At 56.0% G+C, this 20,164-nt stretch overlaps 7 protein-coding genes across 7 annotated transcripts in view; 3 read left to right on the top strand and 4 right to left on the bottom strand.

Moving 5' to 3' along the window:
* Positions 1–148: 148 nt before the first annotated feature.
* PTSG_04756 (P protein) lies at positions 149–5,922 on the bottom strand (the record flags this gene model as incomplete). Its single annotated transcript, XM_004994018.1, has 13 exons — positions 5,897–5,922; positions 4,861–5,603; positions 4,387–4,529; positions 4,175–4,222; positions 3,835–3,896; positions 3,487–3,648; positions 3,197–3,268; positions 2,597–2,966; positions 1,986–2,245; positions 1,546–1,801; positions 1,120–1,229; positions 679–843; positions 149–304 (listed from the first exon to the last, which is right to left on the bottom strand). Coding segments are annotated over exons 1-13 (2,550 nt in total), but the record flags the coding sequence as incomplete, so codon positions are not given.
* A 193-nt stretch (positions 5,923–6,115) lies between these two features.
* On the top strand, positions 6,116–9,467 carry PTSG_12209 (uncharacterized protein). Its single transcript, XM_004994017.1, has 9 exons — positions 6,116–6,358; positions 6,550–6,661; positions 6,916–6,989; positions 7,212–7,276; positions 7,546–7,678; positions 7,873–7,944; positions 8,149–8,221; positions 8,433–8,566; positions 8,804–9,467. Exons 1-9 carry the CDS (start codon positions 6,188–6,190, stop codon positions 8,996–8,998), a joined length of 1,029 nt encoding a protein of 342 aa, XP_004994074.1. The 5' UTR covers positions 6,116–6,187; the 3' UTR covers positions 8,999–9,467.
* Positions 9,468–9,630: 163 nt separating this feature from the next.
* On the bottom strand, positions 9,631–11,682 carry PTSG_04753 (uncharacterized protein; the record flags this gene model as incomplete). The annotated part of the gene is made up of 2 exons (XM_004994016.1): positions 10,599–11,682; positions 9,631–10,300 (listed from the first exon to the last, which is right to left on the bottom strand). Exons 1-2 carry the CDS (start codon positions 11,411–11,413, stop codon positions 9,631–9,633), a joined length of 1,485 nt encoding a protein of 494 aa, XP_004994073.1. The 5' UTR covers positions 11,414–11,682.
* Positions 11,683–11,729: 47 nt separating this feature from the next.
* On the top strand, positions 11,730–14,638 carry PTSG_04752 (DERA protein). The gene is made up of 7 exons (XM_004994015.1): positions 11,730–11,964; positions 12,355–12,688; positions 12,824–12,906; positions 13,129–13,242; positions 13,443–13,538; positions 13,807–13,885; positions 14,082–14,638. The coding sequence occupies exons 1-7, from the start codon at positions 11,845–11,847 to the stop codon at positions 14,207–14,209; spliced, it is 954 nt and encodes a 317-aa protein (XP_004994072.1). The 5' UTR covers positions 11,730–11,844; the 3' UTR covers positions 14,210–14,638.
* On the bottom strand, positions 14,559–17,580 carry PTSG_04751 (uncharacterized protein). Its single transcript, XM_004994014.1, has 6 exons — positions 16,260–17,580; positions 15,983–16,093; positions 15,763–15,838; positions 15,542–15,643; positions 15,273–15,335; positions 14,559–15,014 (listed from the first exon to the last, which is right to left on the bottom strand). The coding sequence occupies exons 1-6, from the start codon at positions 17,465–17,467 to the stop codon at positions 14,811–14,813; spliced, it is 1,764 nt and encodes a 587-aa protein (XP_004994071.1). The 5' UTR covers positions 17,468–17,580; the 3' UTR covers positions 14,559–14,810.
* Positions 17,581–17,611: 31 nt separating this feature from the next.
* PTSG_04750 (uncharacterized protein) lies at positions 17,612–19,102 on the top strand. The gene has a single exon (XM_004994013.1). It carries the CDS (start codon positions 17,840–17,842, stop codon positions 18,773–18,775), a length of 936 nt encoding a protein of 311 aa, XP_004994070.1. The 5' UTR covers positions 17,612–17,839; the 3' UTR covers positions 18,776–19,102.
* A 3-nt stretch (positions 19,103–19,105) lies between these two features.
* Positions 19,106–20,164, bottom strand: part of PTSG_04749 (myosin) — a 10,086-nt gene continuing 9,027 nt past the window's right edge. Inside the window, exons 22-23 of the mRNA XM_004994012.1 lie at positions 19,958–20,119; positions 19,106–19,722 (exon numbers count right to left, since the gene is read on the bottom strand). Of these exons, the coding sequence (XP_004994069.1) occupies positions 19,675–19,722; positions 19,958–20,119 (210 nt within the window). The 3' untranslated portion in view covers positions 19,106–19,674. The remainder of the gene's footprint in view (positions 19,723–19,957; positions 20,120–20,164) is intronic.

Genomic DNA, 20,164 nt, shown 5'->3' with positions numbered 1-20,164 from the left:
CCACACACACACCCACCCACACACCCACACATACACACACATATCCACACACACACACATCCACACACACACCCACCCACACACACACACACACACACACACACACACACACACACACACAGACACACACATACACACACACACGACGCACCCGTTCTGCCAGACCGGCACAAACAACGTTGGCTGACGCGCCAATGAGGGTGCCGTTGCCACCAAGACACGCGCCAAAGGCAAGCGCCCACACGAGCGGGCGCAGGGGCAGGTCAATCTTCTCGTCCGCCGCAATGCTCTTGATCACGGGAATCTGAAACAAACAGGCGGCGAGAGAGCAAGGGGGGGGGGAGAGAAGGGGGAAGGGGGTGGAGGGAGGTGGCAGTGGTGGAGGAGGTGGTGGCAGGAGTGAGGTGATGCGTTAGGTGGTAGGAGTGAGGTGATGGGGTAGGTGGTGTGATGAATGGTTCACAATGCGTGGGTGAGAGGAGAGAGATGAACGTCGGGGAAAGGGTGGATGGATGAAGCACGACAAAGACGGATGGATGCAGAAAGCAAAGAAAGCGCATGTGTCCCGTGCACGCAACACCAAACAAACCAGCAAACCTCGCAGCCACACGCAATCAACAACGCAGCGGCAGCCGCCGGTGTCGCCCACCACAGACAGCGCACACGTGACCAACGGACCATTGCAGTGGTGAAGGGGATGTTGTCGATGAAGGACGACGCGAGGGCGGAGATCCAGAGGACGAGGATGATGGACACGGCAAGGCGCGAGTCGGCCGGTAGCTGTTCAATCAGCAGCGACGTCTGCTCTCCGATAAAGTCAATCAGCCGCAGCTCAGCCAGCGCCTTGGGGACAGGGGCGGCGAGGAATGAGGGTTTGGGCACACGCATGTATGTATGTATGTATGTATGTATGTATGTATGTATGTATGTATGTATGTATGCATGTATGTATGCGTGCATGTGCGATGGGATCATGAGAGCACGTCGCCCACCCAACACCGTCTCCTTCAACACCTGTATTCTCCACCACCACCACGACAACCACGACAACCACCACACACAACCACCACGACCACGACCACCACGACCACGACCACCGCCATCCAAAGAGGCAGCCACCTCCATGAGGATGAAGAGCGCCGCGAAGAAGAGGAGCGTGCCCCACTCAATCCGCTCCAGCAGCTCGTCCAGATCGTGTGCGCCCGTCAGCAGCAGCAGGCAGATGGCGCCTGCACGCACATGCGCGGACAAGTGGAGGATGGGTGTGAGCATGCATGGGGTGTGCAGCGGTGGTTGGTGGGCAGCATCGTTTCAAATTTGTGGATATGTTTCGTGTGCTGGGCGCACACACCCACACCCACACCCACACATACCCACACACACCCACACATACCCACACACACCCACACACCCACACACCCACCCACACACCCACACAAACAAACAAACAAACACAAACACACAAACAAATTAACAAGCACACACAACACACAAACACACAAACACACATACAAAACCATATTCACGCTCACAGGCAGGACGTACCAAGGATTGCGATCCAGCCAAGGCCGAGGTGCACAGAGGGGACAGAGTGGACAAAGAAGAGGATGATGACAATCCCAAGGACGGTGCTTGAGTTCCAGAGCAGTTCACGGCTCTTTATGGGGCTTTGTCGTTCCATCTCCGCCACCTTCTCTTCCCAAGTCTGCTGCACGTTTGCAAGCGCATCCTCCATTGCCCGGTTGCATTCCTCAATCTTCGTCTGCAGCTGCTGCGCCACTGTCCGCTCGTCCTCCGTGCCCTGTCGCCGTGGTCGTGGCAGTGGTGGTTGTTGGGATGAGTGAGGGGAGGGGGGGAGGAGAGAGAATACCACGCGTAGAGACCACAAAACTCGGCAAACACACGCACACAGACACAGATACAGACGCACACACAGACACAGACACAGACACAGACACAGGCACATACAGACACGCAAAACGCACATGCAGTTTTCGCTGCGTGCGCTTCCAGATGTCAATCTCTCGCTTGAGCTCGGCGACGCGTGGCGGGTCTGGGTTATCGAGGGGCTCATTGCGAAACATAAACTTGAGGCAGAAGAATGACGCGACGGACACGAAGATGATGCCCAGGAACATGTGTCCGGTGAACTCGGCAAACTGGATGTCCTTCTCCCGGTCTGTCTCCCAGTTGGACGAGACAATGATGACGTTTGGTGGATCGCCGACAGCCGTCGCAGTCCCGCCTGCCAGGGGCACAGGGTTGCGTTTTTTTTTTTTTGGGGGGGGGGGTTGCGGGTGGATGAGTGAATGAGAGAGAGAGAGAGAGCACGCGTGTTGTGTGTGCATATATGTGTGTGTATGTGTTGAGCATGGCGTCTGTGTGTCTTGGTCAGATGAGGCAAAAACAACGCATTTCCACACAAGGAAAAACAACACCACAACAACCCCTCTTCTCGTCGCTTGCAACCCACACCACAAACGACTGCCACGATGATCACACACACACACACACACACACACACACACACACACACACACACACACACACACACACACACACACACACACACACACACACACACACACACACACACCGATGTTTGAGAAGAAGACTTCTGCTAGGAGGACGGGGACCGGGTCGAGACCAATCACCTCGCAGATGCGGATGGTGACGGGCGTCAGCAGCAGAATCGTCGTCACGTTGTCCAGAAACGCAGACACAATGGCGGAGATGATGCACAGGTACGTGAGGAGGCGCCAGGTGTGGCCGCGGCTGAGCCGGTACGCCTTAACGGCCGCCCACTCAAACACGCCCGTGTCGGAGAAGATACCGACGATGACCATCATGCCGAAGAGCAGCATGACTGTCTCGTAGTCGATCCAGCCGACAATGACCTCCAGTGGCGGCTGCTTGCCAAGAACAGACAGCACGCCCAGCGCGATAAACGACCCCAGCATCGCAGCCTGCGCCGTGATGTGTGTGTGTGTGTGTGTGTGTGTGTGTGTGTGTGTGTGTGTGTGTGTGTGTGTGTGTGTGTGTGAGGACAGGAAGGAGCAGCACCATTTGCAAAGGGGTTCACAAGGTGGCGACGATGAACGGGCAGCAGACACGTCCGCACGTACACATGTGCCTCACATCCACCACATGCACACAAAGCAAAAGCACCATGATCAGCATGTGCAGCGGCACTCACGAGTGCGCGATGGATGAGCTCAAAGATGATGAGGACATACACAAAGATGAGAATGGCCGCCGCGAATATGACCTGGCGCAGATAAGCAGTGAGGCGGTGAGTGGTGGTGGTGGCAGACTTGACTCAACGCTCATTGCACACACCGCACGGGGGCAGAGGTGACTGCAACGGCGCGCATATGCATCTCGCCACACACACACACACAACACGACACAACACGACACCCGCACACACACACACACACACAACACGACACAACACGACACACACACACACACACACACACACACCTCGTATTTGATGAGTTCTGGGGAGTATCGGAGGAAGAGGAGGACGGGGATGGTGCCTGATCCCGTGCCTTCAAGCCCGAGCTGGTGCGGACGTGCGGCCAGGTCAAACCGAAGCACAATGTTGTCCACCCCGTTGCTCTCAGAGAGCATCACGGTTCGGTCCTGTGGCGAGGCGAGTGAGTGAGTGAGTAAGTGAGTGAGTGGGTGGGTGGGTGAATGAGTGAGTGAGGCCGAGAGGCCGAGAGGCAAACGGTGTCCAATACACACGATGCTTGTGCACACGTGTGGCGCGTACTGTTCACACAGCGTGCGTGGCAGTCACTGGATGCAAGCACCATCAGTACGCACGTCAGCAACGCCGTCCTCGTCCCATATCGTCACGGTCAAGTTCCCGGTGCCATTCGCCACAGCTGAGGCAGGCAGCAGTTGCATGTGCAGCGGTGGTGGTTGGTAGTTTGGGGGGGGGGGGGGAGGGGAGTTAGCATGGGTGGGTGGCATCAATGTTGTTGAGCAGTTGCATCGGGTACACGCCTCCTCATACAACAGGTCACACACACACACACACACAGACACACACACAAGACACAGACACAGACACACGCATGCACGCACGCACACACACAGACACAGGCACACACAGACACACACACGCACATCCCTCTTCCTCCCCCCCCCTGCGTGCGCTTACTTCTAAACTCTACGTCGACCACGGTCCGCGAAGATGACAAATCAATCACTGGCACCAACAACACATGCGTGTGTGTGAGGCCATTTCGCATGGGGGCACAACGCCAGGTGGCAAACGCTCATTCACACGCACACATGTGTGTGCACAAAACAGGGCGAAGCAAGGTACGCTCATCACAGTGCTCCTCAGCACCAATGCAGCACCAAACGCACGTGTTTGCTGGCCGTCGCTGACGGTGTACAGGTGCCCGCTCTCGTCAATCTCCGTCATCATGGCAAACGGGACAATGGCCAGCACCAGCACCAGCACAAGCAGCAGTGACTGCAGCAGCGACAACAGCGCCTTGCGGTCACGCCTGCCCACAGTGTGTCGAGAGGGGGAGAGAGAGTTTGGGGAACAGGGGGAAGTGTTGCGAGGTGAGGGAGCACAGTTGTGGGAAGGATGAAACGTGGGCACAACACACGTCCAGTACATTCGACGCACAGACACACAGTCTCACACAGACACAGATACACACGGACTCACACGGAGGTACACACATCCAGCACACACACACACACACACAGATGCGCACATACGCAGGCACTCAGCACACATAGACACACATACCCAGCACACACGCATCCAGCACACACACAGACACACAGAGCATCACCACCACCACCACCACCACCTGCTGTACGCACTTCAAGCAGCCGAGGTACAGCGTTTGCCAGAAGCCCTGCCGCTCATCATCGCCACCAGCGGTGTTGGATTTGGAGACCGACGGGTCCGAGTCCAAGCCGCCTGGCGTTGACAGCAGCGGCACACGCTCGTGGTCCTTTCGCGGCGGATATGCACTGCCCTCGGCGGCTGCCGCGTTCGCGGCATGTGCTGAGGACGGTGTGTCTGACCGCCCCGAGGAGCGATTGCTGCTGCCGCTGCCATCTGTGCCATACGATGTGGATGCGGGCTCAACCGTGATGTAAAAGTCTGATTCCCGCCCACGGTTACCCCGGCCGTGCCGCTGCCGCTGCTGTTGCTGCTGTTGGGCCTGGTGTTGATAGAACTGTGCATTGGGAGAGACATCAACAGCATCAGCAAACTCGTCAGGGCCGTTGACAGAGCTCACGCGCTTGCGCAGGTTGGGTGCGCCTCCAGACATGGCACTTCCCAGCATCGATCCCACATCCACTCCCACCTGCGATCCGTGGGCGGCATTGTCGCCGAAATCACCGCCACCTCCACCATCCTCATAGTCATCGTCGTCGTCATCACCATCGTCGAACGTCAGGCCGCCAAGCCCCGTGTCATCCTGGAGGCTTGCCAGCGGCGGCGGCGTATCGTCCAGGCGCGTCTCCTTCGCTCGTGGAGGGGATAGCACGGGTGATCCAGAGGACGCTGACGCCTGAGTGGTCATCGCCTCCTCCTCTCCTTTCCCTTGCATTTCCTGCAGAGGAACAGTCGCAGCAGAGGTCATCATCATCATGAGCGGCAGTGTGCGGGGGTTGGATCACAAAATGAATGAATGAATGAATGCATGAATGAATGAGTGTGTATCGTGGCAGCAGGCAACACGACAGGCCACTTTGACAGTGCGGCCAGCCCTGGCGCCCACATGCGTCATCACGACCGAAGCCAAACAAACGAACAAGCGCACAGCTATGCAGTAGCGAGTCATCATGCAAGCTGCCACTCATATTGGAGAGACACACACACAGCAAGCGTAAGGAGGACGCTGACCATCTCGCTGCTCTGCTTTTGCTTCTTCTGGAGAGAAAATGCAAAATTGACGTTGGGGATGAAGGCAATTTTGCCTTTGCTCAACCGTTGTTGGCGGCCGCCAAAGTTTCAAGAGAGGGCAAACAACAACAACAGAAGAGGGCACCGCCGTGCACACACACACACAGACACACACACAGACACACACACACACACAGACACACACACACACACACACACACACACAGACACACACACACACACACACACACACACACACACACACACACACACACACACACACACACACACATGTTGGGGGGCACGGCGTGTGACGATCCGCTGGAGATTCAGCGAGTGCTGAGCCGGTTCACGCGCACAGAGCTGCCGCAGGCACTGAGCGCCATCAGCGTGGATGTGGATGTGCAGGCATACAGAACCAAGACGCAGGCTGTCCAACAAGCCTGCACTTACATCCTTCAGGTTACTTGCCCGCGCCTTTCACGTGTGCTTGCGCATCTGGGTTGGTGTGTTCCGTGTCTGCATTGGGGCAACCATTGTACGCGCACACAGAGTTGCGCGTGCACTCCCTGACATGCGCTGATGCACATACGCTCACTGATCAAACTCGCATGCGCTTTCCCATGCGCTCGCTCCCGGGTTTTCATTTGTAGACGTATGGAGGGTTATCACACGGGCACCTGGCAACGCTGGACTTGTTGGCCTTGGAAATCAAACAACTCGCGCGAAAATGGACCGCATTCCGCGCTGTGGACCCGCTCCCAGGTACACCCTGCAGATTGAAGCGAAAGGTTTTACTCGCGGGCCATGAAGCACAGACAGAGGGAGATAGACAGAGAGAGATAGACAGAGAGACAGACAGGCAGACAGACAGACAGACACGCACACATACAGACAGACAGACAGACACGCACACATACAGACAGACAGGCACATACACACGTACACACATACACACACAATAGCAACGTACGATTTGCTGACATGCACAATCACCGTTCACCCTTGGTTTGGTGTAGGCACGTCGGACATGCTGTCGGCACAAGCCATTGAAGATAACACATCTGCGCAGCTGGACAGCTACTTCTCACACGTGAGTACTCTGAGAAACAATGGTTTGCGTGAGAGGGGGAGGGCTTGTATAGAGGGAAGGTGATGCTATTGCATGATGCTCACTGGTGAGGGGTTGGACACTGCGCAGAGCAGGGTGCGGTGCACATTAAGGCATTCCTCACATTCCCCTTGTTATTCTTCTTCCACACATACACTCACATGGTGCTTCACCCCCCCCCCCCCCCACACACACACACAACAGCATGTCACAGCGAAACAAATCGAGGCGTCACACTTTGTCGTCAGAATATACCTCGGCCAGCAACAGTGAGTTGCAGCGAGCAGGCTTTTGTTGAGCTTGCGGTTGTTGGTCCTGCAATCACGCACACACACGTGAGCAATCACACATGTACACAACCACAGACACACACACACACACACACACAACCACAACCACAACCACAACCACACACAAACACACAAACACACACACACTTACACGCACGCACAACCACATGCACTTGCATCTCTCGCTGACGCTGCCCCCTCCCCCCTTGCCCCATGATGACGATGACGACCGCCACAATCACCGGCAGGGTTGGCCCGTCGTCCACAACAATCATGGCCGCATATGTCCCGGAGCAGCCGTTTCTCGTGTTCACCAACATCCCGAAATCAGCCACCGCCATCTTCACAGCATGCATGGCCCACGCATTTGGCTTCAAGAAGGTCTGCAGCAGCCAGTCTCTCATTGGTGGTGGTGGTGGTGGTGACTGCGGCGCTTGCTTGTTTGTTTCATTGCTGTCATTCGTTTCGGTTCATGTGTACGCAGCCTTGATGATCCCCTTCCAGCTTCCTCACCTCCTTTGCCTCTTCTCTGCTCTTCGCATGTTCACGTGGGCCCGCGTGTGTCCACAATGCAGTTACAACCAATTGAGCTGACCGGCACCAAACCGGCAGCTCTTCTCAACCTCCTCGTCCACAAACACAGTCAGGTATGTGCACGTGTACATGTTTGTGTGTGTGTGTGTGTTTGTGTATGTTTGTGCATGTTTGTGCATGTTTGTGCATGTTTGTGTGCGTTTGTGCATGTTTGTGTGCGTTGCACAGCTTAGTTCCCAAATGTGTGCACCTACTCCTTGCATTTCTACACGCGTTCTGCCTCAATGTCACTTCCTCGCTCCATGTGCGGACATCAGGGCCACTTGTCCATGTACCGTGCAGGGCTGTACGACCATTCCCCACTGAATCGCCGTCCGCAGAAGAAACCAAGTCAGCTGATGCGCGCAACACATGCTCTTGGTCTTGCACGAGTGTCTGGAAACAATGCTGCTGGATTGTGTACAGGTGCAGTGCATGTACATGGGCGGAATCACATACGCATGCAAATGTCACACACACAAATGCACACACACACACACACACATACACACACATACACACACACACACGCACGCACGCACGCTTGCGCTGATGCATGCAGAGGTTGACACGCGCGATCTGGACGGCGGCGGGATTGTGCACGCGGACCGCGATGCACTCGAGGACATTCGCGCGAAGGAGTTTGAAGACTTTGGTCTCCTCGACCCGCCCACCCTCCAACGCGCAGAGCTGCAGGTAGGCCATGTGTTTTCTTGTTTTGTTTGCTTTGTTTGTTTGCTGTGTTTGTTGCTTTTTCTTTGTGCATGGTCTTGATGTTGGGACTGCGAGACACGTTGGCCTGTCACCTTCATGCCAACACTTGCCCTTGCTTGTCACCACTCACTCACACACTCACACACTCTCTCACGCACACACACACACACGCACACACACACACACACACACCACTACCACCACCACGATGCCAACCAGCTTGAGACGACGTTCAAGGGCGGCGTTGCGCTGCCAGCGCCCTTCCGCTGCACCGTGAAATTGCAGGGGAAATCCGTGCTTGCAGGCATCAAACAGTTGGCCAGGAATAAGCTCACTACGTCTGCGAAGCTGCCGCAGCATTTGCGTGAACTCGCGTCTGCAGGCGCAAACAAGATCATCATCACAGACTCATGAGCACTCACGTGCACAGTGCACACACACACACACACGCACGCACACGTACACACACACACGCACCGTCATCGAAAGTCACTTCTCGCACATGGCATCAAATTGTATCGCTGTCATGCCTGCATTGTTCCGTCCTCTTCATCACCTCTTTGCATATGTTTTGTCGCGGCCTTTCTTTCGTTTGATTTTCTTATTGTTTTCCACGTGTTATCCGCATTGCTCGTTCTCACCCTTCCCACCTCTCTCGTTGCTCGCTCGATTGCTTCGGTTCGCAGCCTGTATGCCCGTCTGCTTGGCTGGCTTGTTTTTCGCGGCCCTCACTCTGATGCATTGCACAGGCGTGCGTACGCTCAACACATCGATGGCCGTCTTTTTGAGAAAGCGAAAGCAGCAGTCGGCATTGTAACCGCACAAACATTAAGAGCCACTCGCACCACGAACCAGGAATCGTAACGCTTTCAAAGGAGGGAATTAATAACATGAAAACAATGAGAAGGCATCAACTGTGGTGTGTGTGTGTGTGTGTGTTTGGAAAGCAGAGGACGTGCTCTGCGATGAGAGAAAGCACAGAGCCCAACAAGCCGTTAGGTTTCACCATCACCAGCAATGTCACCACCACCGTCACCAAGCTTCATTCAGAATTCCACCTCGCCCTGCACTGCTGCTGTTGACCACCACGCCATATTCCATCCACCGCCATCACCCCCACGTGTGTTCTCCCTACTGCGAAGAGGAACACGGGACACCTGCCCCACTGCACGCGCTGCTGCTGCTGTTGATGGCGGTGCTGTCTGTTTTGCGCGGTTGGATGTATGCTGCCTGGGCGCACGGTTCTCTTGCGTGTTGCTGTCGTCATCGCATTGTTCATCATCTTCATCATCTTCATCACCACCACAACAACCGCCAGCAGCGCCAGCAGGGGTTGCCAACGCCAAACCCTGCACACCTCTGGCCATTGCTGGTGGCTGTGCCGGCAGCGCTTGTGACGCTGATGATGGCGGCGATGATGAGCAGTTCGCGTCAAGCATGTCGCCCCAGCTTTCTGCAGTGAACTTGGGCAGGTGCACGTTGGCGGTGCGCGCAGAGTGGACGGCGATGTTGAAGTGCCCGCGCCGCCACCGCTGCTCCACCTCTGTGTTGCGACGGAAGATGCACAGCCAGTCGACCGTGGCCGTGTGCGGGACAACGGGGCGGCGGATACGCGGGTTGGCGTTGCTCGGGCTGCCCGGGAGCGACGTCCACCCTTTCTTCAAACACGCGCGCTCAAAGATCTCGTCCTGGTACTTCAGCACAAACGCCCGCCACCTGTGTGTATGTGTGTGTGAGTTGTGGGATTAGGAGGTGGGTTTGGGATGAGTGAAACGGTTGCAAAGCGTGTTGGCTCTCAACTATCACACACAGACACCCTTAACAACACACACACACACAGACACACACGCACGCAAGAACACACATACATACCCGCACACGCGCATACCCACACACGCACGCACACACACACACACACACACAAGAACACACACAACACACACACAAGAACACACACAACACACACACAAGAACACACACAAGAACACACACACACACAGTTATCCGCACTGACCGTTTTGAGGTGCAGGAGAGCCGAACAATATCGGAGCCATTTATGTGCCGAAGAATGTCCAGAATGGTCTCCGCAGGGAGACGAATGAAATCCCAGTCGTGCAGATCATCATCACCACCATCATGTTCAGCAACAGTGTCGTCGCCGCTGCTGCAGTCGCTGCCGCGTGTGTGGACAGTCAATGCGGTTGCCGTGGATGATGTTGTGCTGGCGGTGCTCTGGCAGTCGCTGTCGTGATGCCCCTGTTCAAACTCGAGGCGGTGGCGCTGGAACCACTGCACAAAGTCTTGACCAACGGTATCGTCATGATAGGATGGCTTTGTCGGTGTGGCGCTGATCTCGAGGATGCCCTTAGTGCTCGAGCTGTGCCTGAGCCTTGCCGTGGTTCCGCTGTCATGATCACCATAATCACGATCAGCTTCAGCATCCTCAGAGGGGGAAGAGCACCAAGGTTGGAGGAACCGCGTGCTGCGTTGTTGCCATTGTGGGCGTGACCGGGAAACATCGCGCTGGCCGCCAGAATCTGTCCGCACGATCGAAAGTGGTTGCTGCTGTTGTTGTTGTTGTTGTTGCTGCTGTTGCTGCTGTTGCGATTGGAGGTGTGGTGCTGCGTGTTGGTCTTCGTCTTGGTTGGAGAGCAACGTGTCAACTTGGTCCAAGTACAAAGCGACGCTGAAGCCCGCGAAGCGATCGTCAGCTTCGGCCTCCCGATTGAAGCGGGAAACGCTTGGCCCTTCTTGCTGGCGCGGCGACGCTGCCGCCGGCATTGCAGTTCTTGCGGAGGCGGCAAACCCGCTGTTGTTCATGCCAGTCATGGTGTGGTGTTCGTGGGTTTCGTGTGTTGCTGCTGTGGGTTGTGTGGCCCTGTTTTACAACGCGCTGTTGACAAGAAGTCAGCCAGCCAGCCAGCCAGCCAGGGTTCTCTCGATTGGTGGTGTCAACACAAATCAAGAAAGGGAACACGCTTGCTTGTTGGGTGGTGGTCAGGGAGGCAGGGCGAAAATGCAATGCAACGCTGTGCGGCAACTCTCTCACGCCTGTTTGTAACGGAAAGGGGGTTCGAATGTGTGGCGGAAGGTCCGCAGCCATGAAAGGCAAAATTGACTTCACAAATCAGACCTACTCTTTATCCTGTTGTTTTGTGGCGTGTTTTGCAGCTGCCTTTTTTCTTCCAACACTGCGCTCCTCAACTTCACCTCCACCTTCACGTCCCCCGCTTTTGTTTCTGTGCACACTGTCCGCCGCCATGCCGCACGAACGCAACCCCGGTATTCCCCTTGACCTGAGCTGGGTCACTGAGGGACGCGTGAACCTCGCTGCCACAAAGCGGCGCGCAGACCAGCACAAAGTCCGCCGATCCGTCAAGGTGCGTTTTGCTTGTGGTGTTGTGGTTGTCGTGTGGTGTGGATGTAGTGTTGTAGCGTGTGTTGTGGTTGTAGTGTAATGTTGGATGAGGCAATGTGTTGGGTGTGTTATCGTGTGCTGTGTTGCCAACAATTGGGGGAGGGGGAAGGGATTCAGTGCGTACTGTGGTCAGTGCTGTGAGTGCATGCGATGTGCTGCACTGACATTTGCTTGCCTAAACACACACACACTCTCTCAACACTCACACACACACTCACTCACACACTCAACACACTCACACACACTCACTCACTCAACACAAACACACACTCAACACAAACACACACACACCCACGAAACACACAACATACGTACACACGCACACACACACACACACGAAACGCCACACCAGATGGAATGGCAGGCGGCATGGCTGCTGCGCGCGGTGACATGCATCGATCTGACAACGCTGTCTGGTGATGACACGGAGGCCAACGTGAAGCGGCTCTGTTTCAAGGCGAAGCGCCCGATTCGTCGCGACATTCTCGAGACGCTTGGCGTTGCCGACAAGAAGATCACCACCGGTGCCGTGTGCGTGTACCCGAACCGCGTCAACGAAGCTGTTAAGCACCTCGAAGGCACAAACATTCCCGTCGCCTCTGTTGCCGCCGGTTTCCCTGCAGGCCAGACCATGCTGAAGCACCGGCTCATGGAGATTGAGGAGGCCGTCGCTGCCGGCGCTCACGGTCCGTGTGTGTCTGTGTCTGTGTCTGTGTCTGTCTGTGTCTGTGTGGGTTTGTGTGTGTATGTGTGTGTTTGTTGTTTGTTCGTTTACGCTTTATCCTTGTGCCCTCACCTTCCCCAACCTCACGTTGCTGCAGAGATTGACATTGTCATCACCCGCCCATATGTGCTGCAATCCAAGTGGCAGCAGCTCTATGACGAAGTCAAGGCGATGCGGCAGGTACGATACCACGTGTGTGTATGTGTATGTGTGTGTGTGTGTGTGCATGTGTCGTGTGTGTGTGTGTGTGTGTGTGTGTGTGTGTGCCTGTCTTGTGTGTGTGTGTGTGATGCTTGCATTGTTGACACCCCGTCTTATCCTGGCCCTTCATCCGCACTTGCTTCACCCTCACCACCACCCTCACCATCACCACCACTGCGTGCGCGTGTGCGTGTGCGCCAGGCGTGCGGTGAGGCGCATCTGAAGACGATTCTCGCGACGGGCGAGCTCGGGTCCCTCGACAACGTCTACCGCGCCAGCGTCATCTGCATGATGGCTGGCGCCGATGTCATCAAGGTGTGCGCCCGCCGCACGCGTTTGTATGGTTTGGACGGGTTGTGCTTCGTGAATGTTTGCTTGTTTGTGTTGTTCGTTTGTGTTGTTCGTTTGTTGCGTTTGTTCATTGTGTATCTGTTTGTGTTGTTGTCCTTTGTGGTGCACGTGCCGCTTGCATCGTGTCACCATTCACACCACCATCACATCGCCGCTTGCTGCAGACGTCAACGGGCAAGGAGGGCGTCAACGCCACGTTCCCCGTTGCCCTCACCATGCTCCGCGCAATCCGCGAATACCACCAGCGCACGGGATTCAAGGTGCAGTTGGCTGCGCTGTGCTCGGTCATCGCATGGTGACACCCTCTGGTGGTGGTGGTGGTGATGTTTGAACTGGTGCTTGGAGGGGGGGGGTCTTTGCTTGTTTGTGCGCGTATCTCCTCCAACACACTCACTCACTCACAATCAACGCACACACACACACACACACACACAATCAACGCACACACACACACACACACAATCAACGCACACACACACAATCAACGCACACCAAACAACCCGTATCCATCCCCCCACCTGTTTGTAGGTTGGCTTCAAGCCCGCCGGCGGTATCCGCAGCGCCAAGGACGCCGTGTCCTGGCTCGCAATCATGAAGGAGGAGCTCGGTACGGTCGTTGTTGTTGGTGTTGTTGGTGGTGCGTGTGTGCTATTGATTGCACATGGTGATGTCGCACTCGTTGATCGTCGTCGGCATCATTGTCATCATCTTTGTTTTCCTCATTCTCACTACATTGCTGATATGACGCCTCCTCATTCCTCTTCTCCATTTCTCTTCACCACCACGATGACCACCATCACCAGGTGACGACTGGACAAAGCCAGACCTGTTCCGCATTGGTGCCAGCTCTCTCCTCACCGACATTGAGCGCCAACTCTTCCACTGCGCCACCGGCCGCTACGCCGCAGCACACCAGCTCGCAATGTCCTGAGCACATGCGCATGCACACGCGCGTACGCGCACACCCGCTCGCTAGTGATGCTCTGCCGTGCCACCTTGCTGGCGTTGTTGGTGTGGTGCGGTGTTGTGCTGTGTGTGGTGTTGTGCTGGCCTTCGTTTGTCATCAGCATACACTTGGTCGCACGATTGGATTGTTGTGCCGTTGCCGCTTCAAACTCCTCAAGTCCTTAGTTTTGTGGTTGTGATTGTGTTGAACTGTGGTGTTTGTTGTGTATGTGCCCCTCCATGTCCCCAAATCCCCAAGTGTGCGTGATTCTGTGCTCTGTGCCACTGTTGTTGTCTCTTCCCCTCCCCAACAGCTGGAGTTGCTCACGTCATCACGCATGATGTAAATGTGTTGTAACGGAAACACGAAGAAGGTTGCAAGTGGGTCAAAAGCGCCACTTCAAAAGCCATTCACACCACATTGCAGCATAATTGCAACCAACTATCACACCACCACAGCCACCACACACGCAAAGAAGAAAAAAATACGCTCTCGATGCGTTGTGGTTTTTCACTGGTACCAATCTATGCACAGTCCACTGCACACCAGCACACACGCGCCCGCGCCACAACATCGTCCCACGTTACTACATCGTCTCATTCAACAGCCCTCTCAACTGCTGCTGCTGTTGCTGCTGCTGCTGTTGTCCGTGATGCTGCCTGTTCCTGGCGTGCCCCCATGCAGTGCGCATCATGGCGCGGTCGAGCGAGGTTTTGAGCGCGTACATCTGGTCCTGCAGCTGCAGCACCGCCTCCCGCAGCGCATGGTCGTCCCCGCCAACAATCGCAGCCTGCAACGGTGTGAATGGGGCCAAGGGCACCATGATGGTGATTGTGTGTGTGAATATGTGTGTGTGTGCATGTGCATGAGTGTGAGAGAGAGAGTGTGTGTGTGTGTGTGTGAGCGAGTGAGTGAGTTAGTGAGTGTGTGTGTGTGTGAGTGAGTGTGTGCGTTTGCGCTGACGGCTGGTGAGGGCTGTGAGGAAGGAGCATGCGCTGTTCATATGCGCCAGAACAATCACGCGCGCATGTCACGTCATGTCACGTACTCTGCTTCGCGCCATCATCGTCATGTTGTTCCTCAGCCGGTCGTGGAGTTCGCGCGAATAACGCTGCAACCACACACACACACACACACACACACACACACACACACACACACACACACACACACACACACACACGCACGCACGCACATGTCACGATGAGCACAAACACTGTGTGAATGTGCACACCTCAATTTCACAACAGCACCAAGCACGTGCACACGGACAGACACAGACAAACACAGACGCACAGCCCCCCAATCGCTTCCAACCTTTCTCGCCAGCCAGGCGCGGATGTGTTTCTGCAGCACAATCGCCGCCCGTGTTTGCTCGCGCTGCTGCATGTGATTCACGCTCCCAGCCAGCACACGCGCCTGTTGCCATGAGGCACGATGGAAGGTATGAGTCGTGCGACAATGGTAATGATGAGTGTGAGACGAGCAGAACACAGCACGAGGAACACATGTGCATGAAGCAACAACTGTGCACGCACCTTGTCCCATATTGCCCGCATTGCCTCCTGTTGCATGGCACGCAACTCCTGTTCACGCACGAGCTCCGCACGCAATCTGCAGAGATGAATGAAAGGGCACGACGATGGGTAGCAGCAACAATGAAGCAAATCAAATACATGAAAAGACCATGGCGATGTACGCACACACACACACACGCACGCACAAGGGCAATGTACACACACACACACACACACACACGTGTCAAGCTGCCTGTGGAGGGAGACAATGTGGTCCTCCATGCGGCGCGTTCGAATTTCGCGGCGGACGGCGGCCACATCCGGATCTGTCGCCCGAATCACAAATCCACGCCTGGTGGTGGTGGGAAGTTGAAATCGTGATTGTGGTGTTGTCGGCAGCAAGGCACGTACAAGAACCCACGCAAACACACACACACACACACACACACACCCCCCCGACTCTGAAACACACACACACACACATTACACCCCCCTCCCACACACATCGACACACACACCATGCTGCTTGGATGACGGTAGCTGCGCGCTCTCGCTGTTGTTGCGTCGGTTTCCGTCGTGGTGCATGCGATGCATGGTGTGCGCGTGCCAACAAGTATGGCTCGCCCTTCCGCATCGTTGGTAGCGTGGAGCCGAGCCCAGTGTCGTCGGCAGTGCTGCTGTTCTGCTGAGACCACAGCTGTCTCTCGACCCGTGGTCGTGAGGGTGATGTTGACGCTGGCTTGCGCTCGCACTCTCTCTCCCACACCGTCACGTTCACGCTTTCAGGCCAGTCCCCTTGCTGGTCACTGATCGCGTGCTCTTCGTTATCGCGTGGACGCCGTGGCACGCGTGTTGGACTCTTTCGCGTTGAGGCCGTGAGGCGCGGGCGCTGCGGGCTCGTGTCCACACTTCGTGGCGGAGGCGTCTGCATCGTGTCGCCGAACCGCTCGTGGAAGCTGTGCGCATCTGTTTCAATGGAGTACGTGGCAACCGAGTCCGCACTGTCGTCGTCTGCTGTCATGTACTCGTCTGAATCCGATGTTTCGTTCGATTCCCGTGTTTCTGCGTCCTCCTCAGGTCGACTGAACTCATCTCGCGCTCGCCACGAGTGATGCTGCTGCAAGTCTGTGTGCCTTTGTGCGGTGTCTCGCATTTCCTGTCCTTCTTGTTCCTCGGTTTCTGTGCCACCATCGCCTTCGTCCTCCTCCTCTTCTTGGTCTTCTTGGTCTTCTTCTTCGGTGGTGGCGCCCCTCCTCGGGCTGGAATCGCTGACGGTGGACGCTGTTGCTGCTGCTTCCCAGGGAAACTGCGCTTGTGAGGCTCGCAAGGTGGACGTTATTGGCGGCCGTGACTGCTGCGCATCGTCATGCCTGCGCACTGAGGAAGACCACGATGGTGGAAACAGCTCTTGCGCCACTGTCCTTCGTTCTCCAAAGCCAGTTGTTCTTGTTCCCCTCGCGCTGCTAGTTGCTTGTTGCGACAACGCCTGCTGTGGTGCTGTCGCTCCTCGTGCACTCGACCACGGACCACGCCCTGAGGTTGTCGCAGCAGCAGCCGCCGTTGTTGCTGTTGTTGCCGTTGTCGATCTTGTTGAGGCTGTTGTTGCTGTTGCCGCTGTTCTGGGCGGTGACCTGTGCATGTACTTGTTCTTCAATGCCTCAAACTTGGCCATGAGCGCCATGGCGCGCTCAGTCGCACTGCCCACGCTCCTCTCCGAGCCGCTCATCTTTTGTGACTGGCTGTGGCTTGCGACGCGCTGTGACTCAATAACAACACACCACCAACACCAACCAACCAAAGTCAAAGTCTTCGCGCGCTTCGCCGTTAAAACTGGCGAATGTTGATGGAAATCATTCGCCATTCCTCACGAATCAAGTTCAAGGCAAACCAAGAAGACGCACATCAGCCACCTTGCTTGCATCACCATCATCACCACCACCATCGACCACGACAAGCAAGCTGACTTGACTGAGCAAGCGAGCCAGCAATAATCAGTGAAGCAAGCAGGCAAGTCAGCGAGCCGATATCATCAACAAGCTTCAAACTTAACTTACAACCACCAGCAGCAGCAGCACCACCACCACATCTACCACGCCACATGAAGCCGCTTCCGTCTGTTGCGCAGTTGGCGGCGGCAGCGACGGGCAACGATGTGAGCAGCGACGAGTTTGCCAAGGGCTTGCACTCCGCCTTCTTGGAAGGCATGGCGGGCGCAAAAGCCATGGCCACAGACGTCGTCCTGTTGATTTGGCTGCGGACGGTGATGAACAGGCAGTTCCGCCACGGCGGCGGCATGGTGGAGACCATCCAGAAGCTGTACAAGGAAGGCGGCGTGCGCCGCTTCTACCGCGGCTTCTCCTTTGCCATTGTGGAGGCGCCCTTGTCCCGCGGCGTCGGCGCAGCCGCCAACTACGCCACCCTGCACATGCTCAGCCGCAGCGACACCGCGCAGAACATGCCACTCGTCATGAAGACGGCGCTGTCCAGCCTCCTCGTCGCATCGTTCCGCGTCCTGTATTACCCGCTCGACACGGCCAAAACCATCCTGCAAGTGGAGGGCGCGGAGGGCCTCTCCTTGCTCCGCCGAAAGGTGAAGAACCACGGCATCAGCGTCCTGTACTACGGCGCTTCCTACGCCATTGTCGGCGTTGCCGTCAAGCACACCCTGTGGTTCACCACCTACAACTACCTCACCGACCTGCTCGGGGCATCCGCAGCGGCACGGCAGGCGCGTGCACTCCCCGATCAGGACATCCCAGACCCGGCCTTCTGGCAGCAGGTGCTGCAAAACTCCTTCATCGGCCTCTCCTGTGCCGTCGTCACCAACATCCTCGCCAACCCGCTCTCCGTCCTCAAGGCATACAAGCAGTCGCACACAGAGTCTGTCACATACACGCAGGCGTTTCGCCAGATTGTCGGGCAGCACGGCATTCTGCACTTGTTCAAGCGCGGCATCAGCACGCGCCTGTGCGTGGATGGCATCAACAGCATGGTCTTCACCGTCCTCTGGCGCTTCCTCGCCCCGCAGTCCTGAGCAGGGGAACCGCTCCACACGCACACCCCACACGCACCACGCACGTGCGTGATGATGACGGGTGGGGGCGGGGGCGTGTGAGGATGAGCGCTGTCTTGGCATTGGTACACACAGCAGTGATTTGCACTCTCCGTCACACCCTCTCCACCACCGCCATTTTCTGTGCTTGGCATTTAAGATCGTCTGTCCATACACATGGAGGCCCCAGCTTGTACACAGGCACGTGCTTATGTGTCCCTTGACTCCTCCATTTTTTGTCTATTGAACCACTCTATAAACAATCACGTCACAGCGACAGTGACATGATGTGATGTGACAACACAGGCATCACTCAGGCATCACTCGTGATGGCAGCACAAGACATTCGATTCTCTGTGTATTGCAAGGAGATGGGAGGTGTCAAACGACTTTCTGTCTTGTTGCTGAACAAGCACAAACAACATGTGCGTTGTATCAACAGCTTGGGTGTGTGGGTGTGGGGAGGGGAAAAAAAGAACGCAACGACGAAACGAGCAACAGATGGAAACGGCAAAGCACAACATGAAATGAAACACGCAAGAGCAAAGGGGTGAAGAGTAACAACACTCGAGGACAACAACCACGTCAAGTAGGCAATAGCAGACAGCAGACAGCAGACGATAGTACAGGCAAGAGTTCACGTGCACGATTGGGAAGGGAAAAGGGGACATATGCAGACACGGATTATGCGCGGATATGAAACGTGAAGCAAGCAGCACTGGCGTCACGCGTGAGAAAACAGCGCCACATCACACCAACACGTCGAACAAACGAATCAACAAACAGACAACCAAGCAACCAACCAAACAGACAACGCCCTGAACTGTAAGGAAATCAGCGCAGCAGCAGCCAAGTCTGCTGCTGGGGAACAATGAACGCGTTCACTCGTCATCAACAACAGACTCGGACAGCGTCGTGTCCAGCACCTGCTGCTTGGTGGATAGGAGAACACGCGCACGGGTGCGTGGGTGTGGGGAAGATGGATGAGGCAGTGAAGAGTTGGAAGAAGGCAATGGCGTTGCCAGACATTGCAAGAAACACACCACGCAATGTGTGAAGTATTGGCGTGTCTCACATCTCGTCTCGCGTACAAAATACACACGCACAAGCACGCTCAACATACACAAATTCAGCACACACACACACATACACGTATGCACGCACCTCCGTGTCGCCGACGAGCTCCTCCCTGCGGAGGCGGGCCCTGCGCAGCATGGAGCGGAGCTTCGTGTTCTCCTCCTGCAGAACAGCGAGCGACTCCTGCATATCCTGTGCCTCCCGCTCGGCACGGCGCGCCTTGGCCATCGACGACGTCACCTCGTCCTCCTAAACACACACGCACGCGCACACGTGTAGAATCATGGCGGGTGG

Source organism: Salpingoeca rosetta, assembly GCF_000188695.1.
Source record: "Salpingoeca rosetta unplaced genomic scaffold supercont1.11, whole genome shotgun sequence".
Taxonomy (NCBI): Eukaryota; class Choanoflagellata; order Craspedida; family Salpingoecidae; genus Salpingoeca; species Salpingoeca rosetta.
This window is presented reverse-complemented; position numbering and strand designations above follow the sequence as displayed.